This window comes from Bombus huntii, chromosome 1 (genome assembly GCF_024542735.1).
Source record: "Bombus huntii isolate Logan2020A chromosome 1, iyBomHunt1.1, whole genome shotgun sequence".
NCBI lineage: Eukaryota > Metazoa > Arthropoda > Insecta > Hymenoptera > Apidae > Bombus > Bombus huntii.
Genome location: NC_066238.1, coordinates 3,208,865 through 3,223,452, shown reverse-complemented (window position 1 = coordinate 3,223,452; position 14,588 = coordinate 3,208,865). Strand labels below are relative to the sequence as shown.

Here is a 14,588-nt window from a genome sequence, read left to right as displayed (position 1 = left end):
ATCACACACGCAGTACCCACGCATCGATGTGATTATACACCGTTCTCGTCAGTTAAAAAACGCATCGCGGCTCCAGTGTTGTTTCTTTTTCTTTTCTTCCTCTCTTCTCCCCCTTTTTTTTTTTGATTTCTTTCCTTTCTTTATTTCTTTACGCAACGAATTATCCATTCTCGCGAGATCCACAAAATAGTTTGCACCGGTGTACAACGATCTGTAACGAACAGTAATCCGTAATAAAAACTTAGCTGTCGCGATAATAGTAATCAGAATAATGATAATAATAATAGTAGTGTTACGCCACGGTCGACCTGTATTCTCTGTTTCCACACAGTTTTCTCAAACTTCTTCAGTTTCTTTCTTCCCCTTTTATTCTTCTTCCTTCTTTTTCGTTCGATGTCTGCCAGAATTTCATCCGCAGTCACTTCTTTCAGAATTCTCCTCTTACGCGTTTCATCGTTCCTCCAGCAAGTTCTTTCGTTCTCTCGGTCGACCCGCGTATCTTCCCTCGCGAAATATAATGTATACATATACGTACGTGCACGCGTTCGTGTCTCGCGTGTATACAGGGCTCTCTCACGGAAATGGCAGTTGAGTGTGTTAGTTCGAGTTGCTGGTTGCACATGCACCCACCCCAGGACCATCGAATTCTACTATCGAATTTCGCGACCTGTTCTCGTCGCCGGTAGCCGGTCGTACGCGTTGTCCTTCTCCTCTTTTCTCTACACCATTTGATTCGTCTCGTTCGATTCGATTACAACGTAATATATACAATGTACAAACACGGCTGTCCACGAAGATTCCTGTCGCAAAACCATCATTCGTCTCGTCTAACAGAAACAAATATGGATACCAAGAATCTTCGTCGATCAGTCGTGACACACGGCTCCTCTGCGTTCCTCTCGAGCGATTCCTCGGACTCGTTTAGTTCCTGTTCGCAAGAACGAATCATTCCGAAAGGACTCGGTACACGTCATCGACGATCTCAAATCACGTGTGTGTATGTGTGTGTGTGTGTCTGTGTGTGGCAGTACGATTCGAGGAACTTGAACAAACAGACGAGTCGTTCTCGTGATCGACGCTCGAAATTCCAACTCCTTCGAGCTTCTCTGGAACACGGAACTAACAACGATCGAGGGATACGCTCGAGAAATCGAGCGTCGCGGATATTCGATTTGCGGCAAACGCGTTGCTCGGGATTATTGGATCTTTGGATCTTTGTGCCAGGCTGTCGGACGATCGAAATTTTAACGATCTATGACCAGCCTACGGGACAGGAGAGCTTCTGTGCTCGTACTGTGATTTATTTCCTTGTTTTCGTTTTTACGTGATGTATTCGGGTTTGTATTCGCCGAGACGACCAGCCCAGACGCGCGGCGAAGCCGGTGTCCAGGGCACCGCGATGTCTAGCATCGTGATGCTCGGCCTACGCAGGAAAGGCGAGAACCTGGACTTTTTCGGGCTCTTCGGCGGCGATTCCGCGAAGGTGACGCTTCTTCGAGGCGGTCTTCTGGGCGGCGGCGGCGGCGGTGGAGGCAGGGCCGCCATCAACGGCGGCGGTGGAGGCGTGGGCAGGGAGATGGCGGGCGACTCGCCTGGGCTCTCCTCCGGGTAATTTACACCTGGGTATGCGTATTGCTGTGTACCTGGTCGCCCTCGGTATTGCCAATCGCGTTTGCCGGAGCGTAGTACTGGAAATCCAATGGTTCGCGCGTTAGGCCTACGGTGGTTTCTACATGGGGCTGGATAGGGGCGATTTTTCGTGTGAACGGTGCTCTTCGTGGTGAGTGAACTGCGGATGTTTATGCTGCTGGGACTGTGAATTGATTTGAGTTAGGCGAGGGTTTAAGCTGTCAGAGAGTTTTACTTGAACAGGAAATTGGGTGTTATAACGAGTATACGTTTAAGAGGAATGATTTTATAATTTAAGATATTATTTTGACCGGTTTTTATATATTGAAAAATATACATAAGCAACATTTTGTCGAACATCTTTAAAATCCTAATCTTTTATTTCGATATATATCTTTCATACATTGATAAAATAATTTTTAACAGGTTTTTCCAATAATCTTCCATTTAGGCAACTTTTACGCATCGTCTTACTACATATTTAGTCCTTAATATGTTTTGGTTAAAGTCATGCTCTAATGTTTCATGCTACGGAATAATTTCATTAAATAGTAGAAAGATCGAATAGATTTCACGTAGCTTTATAATGGAAATCTTAAATTTCTTTCTGCAAGAATTAATATTATACATTAAAACATGGCTTCGATTTAAAAGTACAAATAACAGCATGTACCGTTTGTGCGAGGGAGATTAAAATTTCTCATTCACTTTGCTTTGTGAAAATAATGTTATTTACAATGGAAGGATAATGATAGGATAATAGATTCAGAGTTGACATCTGAAATTCTGTTTGTAATAAAAATTACAAGTTTATCTCAGACTTCGCTGTACGTCCTTTTTCCTCAGACGAACATCTCAAAACCAGATTGCATTTCCTTTTCAAATAAATGTTATACGATCTTTGATTTTATTTCAATTTTGTCTTTAAACCTGTTTTGAGATATCTATTTTTCAAGTGGAACGAAAAATGGAAAAATTATCTATGCCACTGTTAGCATGTTATACACGAACCATTCTTTAATTCTACAACACTTGAATGAATTATAATATTTTTCATGTACGCTGTTTATAAACCTAGAACCGTTACTGTCGTATAGATAAAGAATACAATTTTATAATGCAATTTTTCAATTCTCAGATACAGTATTTTTTACAAGCATCGAGCAGTTTGTAATCTCAAAATAACGAATTGTATTTTTCATCTGAAACAAGTTTCCAGAATAAGACCAACGAATTTACTGCAACGATATTCAACGCTATCAAAATACTCATCTTTGTCGAATTATTCGAATTTTACCTGTTGAGATTCTCTTCGAAATTGTCCGTAATTATACATTTACACACATCTTACACAGTTTTTTGTACAGCTGTACACGTTTCATCCGCATAAACATCCACAGTCTGCAGATAATTACCATCCAGGCTTGTGTGGGAATTACGTGGTCGCGTGTATTGCGCGAGAGTGGTAAAAAGTAATCGTGCCGTGAATCGCGATGTTACAAACGACTTCCCGTTCGTTAAAAAAACGCGTGTTTCGCGAACGGTGCATAAAATTCTTCTCGGTCGTCGTTCTACCGTCCTGCCTTTTGTGAAACGTACTTGCTCCGGAAGAGTAGAGAAGTGAAAGAGAAAGAATTCATTCTATCGCCCGTTTGGCGCGAGAGTAACGTCTCTATGAAGGTGAGTTGTCATTCGATGCATAGTTCCGTTCAAAGGTTTGTTTACACTGCTACTGAAAATTCCATTTGTAGCGTTTAAAGCGCTTGAAACGGAATAAAAAAAAAGAAAAAAAAAGAAACCGCGCTTGACACATATTGTTTGAGAAAAATTCTACAAAAGGGCAAAAATTTGTCGATGTAGGTTTGTGGAACGATACAGCATTCTTCGTTTTGTCGAACTGAACGCAGATATTCGTAAATTCGCGAAATTCAATGCAACATAAAATGTTTCTTTTGAAAAGCATAGAATCGAATATCGATCGTTCCAAAAATATGATTCGACATTGGCAATCTGTGAACGTTGTTATCGACGGTTTAGAATATTTGTAACTTAATGTACAGCTTTACGATCCATCTTTAATATATCGTGTGCGCAATAGTAGCAGTGTAAACGCAGTCCAACGTACAAGCATTTCCAAAGCTGCATGCCATTCGATCAAGTCACGTTTCATTCGCACGATCCTCTAAAAACGTCGCTAGAAGCCATGCTCAGTTCGCGATTATAAGCCAGCGTTTTCATGATAACCAAAGCTGTAGAAAGTAAAGGAAGAGCCGTGGAACGAAAGCAGGAGGTAGAAGGACGCCTGTGTGTACTTAAATTGCAGAGAAATGCAAATATCTGGTCGATTTACACTATCCAAACTATTTGACGATTTAAGCTTCAAATTACACAATTCAGAATTTTAATAATCCTCTTATTTGAATTTACTTTGCTCGGTTTCCGCGATGATATCGTGCATCGATATAGAGAAGTGTACAAATTTATTTAATTAATTAATCTACTTAGAAACTGCTTCGAGATAGATGATCGAGAACAGTGACGCAAGAAAGTGTGAGAAAGTGAGCCGTGTTCGTGAAAAGTTTTGAATAAAAATCGAGTATCTACGACTTTGATCAGGTTTAATAAAGTTTGCAGACATACTATACCGCTGATGATTCACTAATTTCATATCGAAATCTCTATTATAAAGATGAAAGAGAACGAAATGAATGAGAATGACGAAAGCTACGTAAGATGATGTACACGAGAAGCAGAGAGGAAATTTGGAAGAGAGAAGATAGGTACAGCAAAAGAGAGACGTAAACCGTACGATGGGGATTTAAAATTAAGGGCTAGAGAGTACTCACATATGGTCCCGGGAAAGGCGCATGCATCCTCCGTCTAACTCTGCAGTCCGTACCACTAGAGACAAAAACAAAAGTAGAACGAAACGCGCAAAACGAGCAAAAATTACGTCTCCTGCATCCATCGAGTACAAAGAGAGAGACAGAAGAAGAAGAAGAAGAAGAAGAGAGAGAGTGAGAGAGTGAAAGAGTAGAAAAGAGCGCAACACATCCAGCCAGCCGCACATCGCACGCATGTACGTATGTATATATATATATATATATATATAATATATATATATCTACCTATATAAATGTATATATAATATTTATTTATATATATGTATATCTATTTCATATCTATTTATATACGATATACATATGGACAACGATCGATTATCGCCCTTGGGTCGATCGTGTCTTCGAAACAGCCTTCGAGAACCACACCCCTGTTTGAAATTCTCGATACTCGACCGTCTTTCGATCACAATATACACGTCGAACGTATACACGCTGCTAACTGCATGCCAAACGTACTCTATTATATGCTTCTATGTATACATATGTATTATAGGTTCTTGTATTACACGGATATGCATAATGCAGCCCGATGCCGCCATGTTACCCACGTATGTTACACGATACATCGAGATCGTTGGTTCGAAACAGGGGAAAAAGGATGAAAACGTTCCTGAATATAAAATATATAGCTTCTTCTACGATGGTAAAGTACGGCGAGTTGCAAATATGTTTCTCAAGCTTTATTTCATCGAGTAACGAAGAAACATAGGTGGAACGTTTCAGTCCGTTTCCTTGCTTGTCCGTTGCCAACACGATTCTACGAGCTCGTTACTCTAACCGCGTGGTACGCGTGCGATCGATAACAAGGATCTAGAAGTGTAGATTCGTCAGGCTACTTACCCGGCCATTGTCGAAATCTCGACCACCACCGATCGTCAATCGAGCTTTCGCCTTCATCGCGTCCGACAATGGGATCTGGAAAATTGTGAGTTTCGATAAATAGAATTTTTCTTTCTTCGTTTTACGATGCGCGATCGAATAACGTCAGTCGCTGATTGCTACTCGTTTGCTTGCAAGGAGAAACATCGGATACAGTTTTTACACTATCGTTCGCAAGTGACGGATATACTTTGAATACGTATCCGTAAATGGATATTGTAATTATCAGGCTGCGGATTTTTATACGTTTATCCGTTAAAATATTCATAGTAAAATATCCAAAGTAAGTAAGCTGATTATAATATTTGGTGGATGAAACAAATTTCTATTTAGGAAAGTTTAAGTATCCGAAGGTCTGGTAACTAGAAAATAAAATTGATGCTTATCAATAGCGCGTATCATAAGAGGAACTAAATTACATTACGTTTCGAAAATTTTATTAAAGCGTATGTTTGAAACGAGCAAGTGCTCCGTGACTTACGAACGAAAGTGTGAGTTACACAGTTTGAGATTAGTATCGAAGAAAGTTTTATTGCGGAGTGGTGCAAGCTCGTTACCTTTGCTCTGGTAGCTTCCGTATGTGATTTGTAACAGAATTCTAGCAGCGCGACGGCCAGGGCTAAAAGCAGACCACCGATCAGGATGTAAAATATTCCCGCCACGTTGCTGAGAGATAATTCGTTTCTAGAAGCATCTTGCTTGTCCCCGTGCCTGCATTCTGTTCTGTCGTACCACCATCGATTCACCAGTTTCGTCAATTCTCCGTTTTCTTTCAACGATAGCACCGCCAAATTTATGGGATCTCTGTAACGTGTCGAATATTAGAAAAGGATAATATTACAGAAAATACAATAAATATGACATTGCAGAAATACTGGACTGTAGCCAGGCTTTTACTTATTAAATATAAAACAACGATAATACAATAACGATGATGACTTTCACTCAGTACGATTCGATCTTTTTAAACGCTGTTCCTCTGACTTCCCGAATGATTCTCTCGATTATTCTTAAAGACATCGCACATACGACACATTCTTATCACACGCAATCAAATCTGCGCACATGCAAGCTGATCCAACCTATATGTTCTTAAGAATAACTCTTCGTTCTATCGTTATACTCATCGATACCCTAAACTAATTCCATTATCCGTCATCCATATTCACGGCAACAACATTATGCGTGAAAATACCGGAGAAAAATCGCTTACTAAGATTTCTCAACTGTACGTATATTAACGGATTTGTTGTTAAAAAAATACGGCTGTATAAAATCCGATATCTTTTTACGAGAATAACGTTGCTTATTATAAATAATCGAAGCGTATGTCAGTAAGCGAAAATGTTAAATTAATTTATAAAATATACAACGTGAAAGAACAAAAGAAGGTTTTATAGCCAGTTTGTAAAATGACATTCAACAACTTTTTAGATGAAGTTCACAGAAAGTAGATTAATGACCGAAGAAGGAGAAAGCGTATAGGGAAAAAATACATAGAAGATATCAGAGGGAGAAAGCCGATTGTGCCGCAAACAAATGTAATAAAATCGATGTTCGTATATTCGTTGAATTACAAATTGAATGTTCTCCGGACGAGGGGGTGAAACCTCGACGAGATTGAATTGGTTAGTCGAGACGAGAGAGCAGAGTGGGTCGACTCGTCCCTTAAGCGGTAATGATACGGAAAAATGGGTGTACGAGTTTTTCTATGCTAATTGTGTGGAACGACGTGGCGTGTTTCGAAAGGGAGGCACAGACCCGGGGCGACGGAATTTCAAAGAACCACGAAAGGGGCGGGTTAGAGGGGCAGATGCTTCGCCTCTTCCTGATCGCTAAAAAACCTCGTTAATTATGCTTTCGTATGGAAGAAATAGGTCGAACCTGTCCTTCCATTCAATTCGTGCGTTACACTTGCTCGAATGCATCGTGAGTGGCTTTGTAGAGAATTATCGAAGGCTCGAAACTTTTCGTATTTACCGTGTCGAGCACGTTGCTCTTTAAATCTCGTCTGTTTGTGCTACTGAGCGAGGAGATGATGCTTTCGTTGATTCCTCATTATCGTGTGAAATTTCTGGTTTAACCCTTTTGAAAGAAATCTTCCTTTTAATTGTAACGTATTCAAATTTTAAAATATATCTTAATATAATGTAGATACTATAGATTGAATATAATTTTTCAAAGGAAATATGCAGTTCCACATTTACAATGAGATTAGATCGTAGGATCAGTGATGTCAAAAGGATTATAATAGTGCAGTTATCGGTGCAGTAATTGTGAAAGTTACCACTTTATGTTCTACTATCCCATATTGTGCCATTGACAACGGGTTAATAAGAACAACTTATAATTGGGAATATTTCTCAGCATACTGTATTTCCTATACTTATTTTCATTTTTGATTTTTTCTATGAAGATCATTATTAATCCTCTAATACGTCGAATATTACCTTATTTTCGCGTAATTTATATCGAAGCTACGTATGACACTAGTGTTGCATGCTATTACCTGTTCGTCTTTATACACTGAAAACTTCAATGGTTCAAATGAAAAGTTTAACGTGCAGCACACGATAGCTACGCAGTTCTGAACATATCGGATATTCCTATGGTACGTATAGAGCCATACTTGAATCTTTTTTACCTGCATGAATATTATCATCAAACATGTTTCAATTTTACCATACTTCGAATCAAGCCTGTACTTACAATGTACACGAGTACATGAGAAAACAAGATCTGACAGTCGAAAAATTATTGATCAAAGAATACAAAGCGAGTTTCAAGCAACAAGGATGTCAAAGCGGTACATCGATGCAAACGTAATTACATAGAATGAGATAAATTAAAAGCAAACAGTACAATAAAGCAGTAAAGTTTACTTGAGAGGAGATCCCAATGGCGTTGCTACTCCAAAGCCTTTGGCATCCAGATTTCTGCCGACCTTCATTGTATCGCAGGGTTCCCTCTCGTTTATGTACTCGTTCTTCGGACTTTCGATCAGGAGAGCGTATTTTCCTTTGCTGGTCCTCACTCTTCGTATACCCTCGTCGTACGTTTTTACAAACACGTGTTTCCGTGAGTTCATGAACTCCCACATTTTGCTGTAGAGATTAATCTGCGATTTCTATGAAAAAGGAAAATAGTCTTTAATAGGAATTTTAATTACGTTTATGTATTTTTTAATCGAGCATTTAAAATAATATATTATTTTAATATAGCTTTAACATATTAGGTCGTAACATGTAAAATGTTATGCCAGTGTCCTAAATCTCGTGCTTTCAACGAATAATTTTGTCATTTTAAAACTAGATATTATTCTAATCTCCACTGTACTAAAGATCAACGTTCTTCGCTATTATTATTATCGTCGTATATTCCTTTCTTGGCATGTTAAAGGTTAAAATTAAAATCTTTTTTTTTCCGTGTTTTTTCGAGTAAAATTGTTTAACTCTTACATACTTTGTATAAACGAATGTTTTTTTAGATTTACGATCGGTGAAGTAAAAATGATTAAAGATCGTTAAAAATCATACCTATCCTATGTTACAACCTAATATTTTACTGTATTTACTTCGTTAAATCTGAGACGAACTTACGCGAAAAAAGTCCCAAGTAGATCCGTGAGATAGTGTGCCGTATTGCACTTCCGTTTGCGAGGCCAGGTCTTCCGGCGAGTTAATCGGCGCGACCATCCTCTCGACGGTTAGAAACGCGGCTAAGTTGGCAGTGTAGGAGGAGATTAGGATCAGGGTAAAGAACCACCAGACGCTGCCGACGATTCGTCCTGATATCGACCTGTTAAATGTGATTTTACGAGTGCTGAATATTAATTGGTAATTACTTGTAAATAAGAGAATTAACATACTAAGAAATTATAGAGTAGTCTATTTAAAGTTGACGGACATATATAAAATATGTTTTTTTCTTGAAAAATTCACTTTATCATTGTGATAAAAGTTCTAAAATTTTTGTTTTATTTTAAACCACGAAGATTCTATTAAATGAGCCATCGAGTAGTTGAACTGATCACCTGTACCAATTATAAAGTACAAAGTTTTAGTGTCTTGTTCATTTAAACTTTAATATATTACAAGTTACAAATTACCAATACTAATGACTATCTTCGTATAACCTCATCAAACTTGGTAATAAAACAAATGGAATTTTAATTTGACAAATTATCTGACTATCATATTTGGTGAAAAATTATGAAACTGTAAGAAAGAAATTTATAATCTGCAGACCAGATCATATGATTATTGTTTATCTGCTGAGAAACCAAGTGATCTACGTCGGTAAAAATTATCATATTGTAAAGCAAGCATTAAGCATTAAGCTGCAATCTTATCAAACATCTCAATAATCACCCCTTTCGGACATAATTTCTAAAAAATGTAGCAAACACCCCTATATATTATAGCGCACTTATAATGTACATATATTATATATAATAACATATATTATAACACACATAGTAATATCATACATAATAATGTAACATTAATAATTATTACCCTCTCTCTCTCAAATTGCACATTCTCACCTCACTTACAATTCCTCAGCAGTAAACGTTTTGCACCTCTTTTCTTATTAGTTTCCTCAACTTCTTGCCAAGTATAAGAACAAAATCCTCACAAAGTTGTAACTTTTATTCTATTTCTTCTTCTTTCCCGAGGGCAGCTTTTCAATGTGATTATACTTTTCGTCCAGTAGATGTGACGATATTTAATAACGAAGCTTTACATGGTGTCCACGGCGGAATCACAAGTCGTATCGCGGAAGAAGCGGAACGAGAGGCGGCGGAGGCGGGGGACAGAAGGTTCCGCGAAATTTACAATTCATATGGGCGCTGCGCGAATATTTAAACCATTAATCAAGGAGGCTACCTCGCGATGGGTTGGCATGGTGGAATGGAAATTAATCGAGACCTAGTTCCGAAGCGACTGAAACGGCCCGCGAAAACGTCGCGATCGCTCCTTCAAAGATTTACGAGACGTTCAGTCGCGAACGGTTTCATCCTTCGCAATTTCGAGCTCCTGTTTGTTTTAAAACGAACGATATATCCCGTTCGAGGGATTTAGGAAGGATTAACGCATGTCGAAAATATATTATGTTTTGTCGTGTTTCAGTGTTCCGTAAAATACGTTACACGTTTGATAATTTTACGTAGGTTGAGACGAATAAATGAAAATTCATTTAGTCGTCAATGAAAGAAAATTAATGAAAAAGATACGATTGGTTTTTTTGATATTTGATATTTGATAATATTACATCGTTTGGGAAATTCCTTTAAGTTATGCGATATTTTCTGAGGCACTTTAGTGTAGAGGCACTTTAAAATTATTTCCTGATTATGCCAATTCAAAGAGTTTCGTTATATTCGTGTCTAGGTTAAAATATACTAAAATTATATAATATAAATGTTTGGCGAGTGACATCTTCTTTATCGTGAACTTCTCACGTCTCACGAAGAACGACGAATATTGTTTCTTTAAATTTTCTTTGGAACCTGCATTTATGCCATCTATTTATGATAAATAAATTTATGAAAATAAGATTTCTCCTTTAGGATGCCGAATACTAATTACGTGCCTGAATAATGATAACTTTATAAAGAGTGGTCTTGATCAATTTTGCCTTTGAGAGGTTCATACGTAACAGCGTATTTTAACAAGCTTCCAAGTAAAATTAATCTTAAACTGCATTATTTACTTCTTTAAAAAATATTTAAAAATCTCTACATATTTCTATAGTTAGTAAGTGATAAAAAATATCTGATCGTAATCCAAGAATGACCGTATAACTCTGCATAATCTCGACACGTTCTACGAGCAGAAGAAACACGTCAATTATTCGTCGTACACGAAAACTGGGTAAAAATGCGGTAAAATCGCATGGACATTTATGCAAAAAGAAGGCGAGAACTTGGCTCAGCATGAAATGTATTATCCGCGATCGTAGGTCAGTTGATCAATGTTTCATGCGTGGGAAGAATGATATAAAGACAAGGAAAAAGAGGGTCGAATTGGATCGAACACCTACATACATACACTCATATATACATATATACAATGGCTATGAAAGGTATTTACATATCATTGTTGTTATTATCACATCTACATACTAATTAATTAAATCCAACCCGATTAAATTTCCTATGATTTAGTAGTACTTTCATTTACATTTGAACTTGATAAAAAGACGCCTTATTGGAAAATAAGGGTATGTAAATACTTTTTTATAGCCACTGTACAGTGACTCACGAAAGTATTCGAAAAATCATAGAAACTTCTTCCGTATATATCGCAGAAAATATTTTGAAATCTCATTATCATCGTAATACGATACGGCTATCATGATTATAGTGGTAAATTTTTAAACAAATCTGAAGATATATTTAAAAGTTACAAGGTATTTATCGAAAGCGCATATTTCGCTAAGATTAGCAAAGTATTTGAACGTTCGATTACTTACGATATTGATAAGCCACGATATATTTAATGAGATCATCTTTAACACTAATTATATGTTCAAGTTTTTACTACAAATATATTTGCAATAAACGTCTGGTAACTTAACTTCTACATCGACTTCATTTATCATCATTATTATCGTGATAGTCGTGTTTCGTTATAGTGCTAATGAAATTTCAAAAAGTTTCGTACAAAGCACGTAAAAGAATTTTATGGTAAACGTTCGAATACTTTTTATAGGCACTGTAGCACATACGGCCTCGGTTGGCGGCAAAGCGTGTCGCTAATGGAATTTTCGAGCCGCGGCTACGAAACGGCACGCTCATTCAAATGAGCCACCCTCGAATAGCCTAGGAGGCCTAATCACGGCGCTGATTGCGAGAGAGCCGTTCTAAATTACGCCCGGCACGAGACTACGAAATGTAATCCGATTATATTCTGATAATTCTGGCCACGCGGTTTATAATCGCCGTTTACCTGGCACGCAGTTGTAATTTAAACGAAGGAATTTGCAACAGTAATTACCCTGCACCTTAACCCCCGGGTGGCGAACCCAGTAAATCACCCTCCTAAAGGTTATCATCGCTCAGCTATCTGCTACCGGTTGGCGATGGAGATCATGCGTTGAAGGACATCTTAAACCTGTATTAGGTCGTTACGTATGAAATATCTGTTTTCCCCTTTAACGTAATCGCTGCTATTGACGCGTACTTGCAATTTTTGCCTCCATGCAATTTTTTAACGATAAGTAATACTTTTGATATCGTAGTTATCGCATTTTTATTCTTATGCGCTTCGATGAAATGATTTTGAAAAGTAAGCGAAATAACGGATAGAATATAATAATTATTGTTTATTATGAACACGTCTCCGATGAAATAGAAAGGTTCTTTTTAGTAGAACACACTTTTATAGAAATACTTTTGCTATATTAATCGGTGTCTAAATGAGAACTAGGTATTAGGTTCGATACATTATTCAACACAGTTAATTACAATCATACAATAAAACAATACATCATCGTGAGGCGTTTATAAGCGCGCCTATTAAATCCTTCGTAATTTATCATATCTTCGATCGAAACTTGTTAATTACGCAGAAATAATCTCTTTTAAAAGAATCGCTCTGCCTGTTCTTACGAAAACAAAAAAAGAATCGCGAAGTGTTTAACCAGGTGACTTTAAGCGAGTTCGGGGCGACGAACCTTTAGAATCTTATCCAATTCATCTCATTAGCAGACAACGCGGTTGACCTGTTCCAACTAAAAGACAACCATTCTTCTGTGCGCGCCGTGTACTTTATGCACTTCACCCCATTTGCTTGTACCGCGGAAATGGAAACAGGACGCAGGGCGAAAGTAGCTATAATTAGTCGAGAAAGAAACCAGCTATCTTTTCCCTCGTAACACGCAACGCTTCCTATCGTTGCGTTGTTCCGCTAAACGACCAGGCAAACATTTTTCAAACCTTTCTCCACGTGCGCTTCGATTGCTATCGCGATACTGATAAAAGATGTTCAACTTGCTTTTACTCAACGTTTCGAGATAAGAGTGGTTCTAGAAGCTCCCAGGATAGCACCGCTTGACTGATAAGAGGACTCGAGCGCGACGTAAAAAGAAAGCCTGATAATTGACCGAGATTAAGCTAATTAGTTTTTACAAAGCACCTGCACTTGATAGCGATTCGCGTTACCACGAGGCTCAGAGGATGATCGTTGCAGAGGAGGAAATGAACGAATACCTGGGTGATATGTCACAGCCTTGCTGCATGAACGCGGCTAGAGCGAACCAAAGGCTGTTGATGATACTGAAATCGTTCGCCATGCTCGAGGTTGGAATGTGAGGAGATCCTTGCGATCCGTGTGGGTGTTGCAGCGTGGGATCGTTCCTTGTACCCATTGTGGGATCCCCACCGGTGCTTAGAGTCAGTACTCTCCATTCGTATGGGGAGAATCTGTGGAGAACGTGTGATATTAATGACGAGACCTTTATGTATTATGTTTGTGTTTTTGAAGACATACGATTAGGATTTAATATTCTGTACGTAGAATAAATAGATTGAATAATAGATTTGATATTCCGTAAATTGTTTTAATTTGCAGATTTCTTAATTTTGAATCTTTTCGATTCTTAGCTCTTTTAAAAGCTTTGTTTGATTTAAATTGTACATTTCTTTTAAGGAAAATTAATTTTATGACTAAAGATTTGGGTTAATCGTGAATTGAAATTATCGTGTCATAGGTATTGCCTCTATCACTGGATCACCTCAATAACGTATGTTAGGTCAGCTAATATTAGGATTCTTATTTTATACAATAAATGATCCCACTACTGATACCTGTGATCTTTATCATATAAAATATAGAACACATAAAACACAAAATATAGAATACCTTAAAATTATCAGACCTAAGCTAATCTACAGTAGTCACGTATGACCCAACAATACGAGTCGAGGTTTAAGAAAAACGTTCATTAAAGAAGATAAAATTTAATCATCAAAAGAAAATCTGAAGTCCCTCTGGCCGTATTTCTCTCGGTTAATTAATCAGGAACTCAAAAGAAAAACAATGATTGACCAAGATATCCGCTACTCGGTAATTAAACGTTCAATTGTTTAGGTTTCATCGGTCTTTCATCGAGATTAAGATCGTATAAAATCGTATTTGGGAAAGTCACGTGAAATAAGGAACGATAAATAAC

At 37.7% G+C, this 14,588-nt stretch overlaps 1 protein-coding gene across 2 annotated transcripts in view; it reads right to left on the bottom strand.

Annotated features, from left to right (window-relative positions):
- Positions 1 to 113: 113 nt before the first annotated feature.
- Positions 114 to 14,588, bottom strand: part of LOC126871665 (glutamate receptor 1) — a 336,987-nt gene continuing 322,512 nt past the window's right edge. Inside the window, exons 14-20 of one of the 2 annotated variants that reach the window (XM_050630714.1) lie at positions 13,627 to 13,839; positions 9,011 to 9,209; positions 8,294 to 8,538; positions 5,969 to 6,215; positions 5,373 to 5,447; positions 4,476 to 4,530; positions 114 to 1,688 (exon numbers count right to left, since the gene is read on the bottom strand). In XM_050630714.1, coding sequence (XP_050486671.1) covers positions 4,510 to 4,530; positions 5,373 to 5,447; positions 5,969 to 6,215; positions 8,294 to 8,538; positions 9,011 to 9,209; positions 13,627 to 13,839 — 1,000 coding nt within the window. In that variant the 3' untranslated portion in view covers positions 114 to 1,688; positions 4,476 to 4,509. The remainder of the gene's footprint in view (positions 1,689 to 4,475; positions 4,531 to 5,372; positions 5,448 to 5,968; positions 6,216 to 8,293; positions 8,539 to 9,010; positions 9,210 to 13,626; positions 13,840 to 14,588) is intronic. The other variant, XM_050630705.1, reaches the window with a different exon arrangement.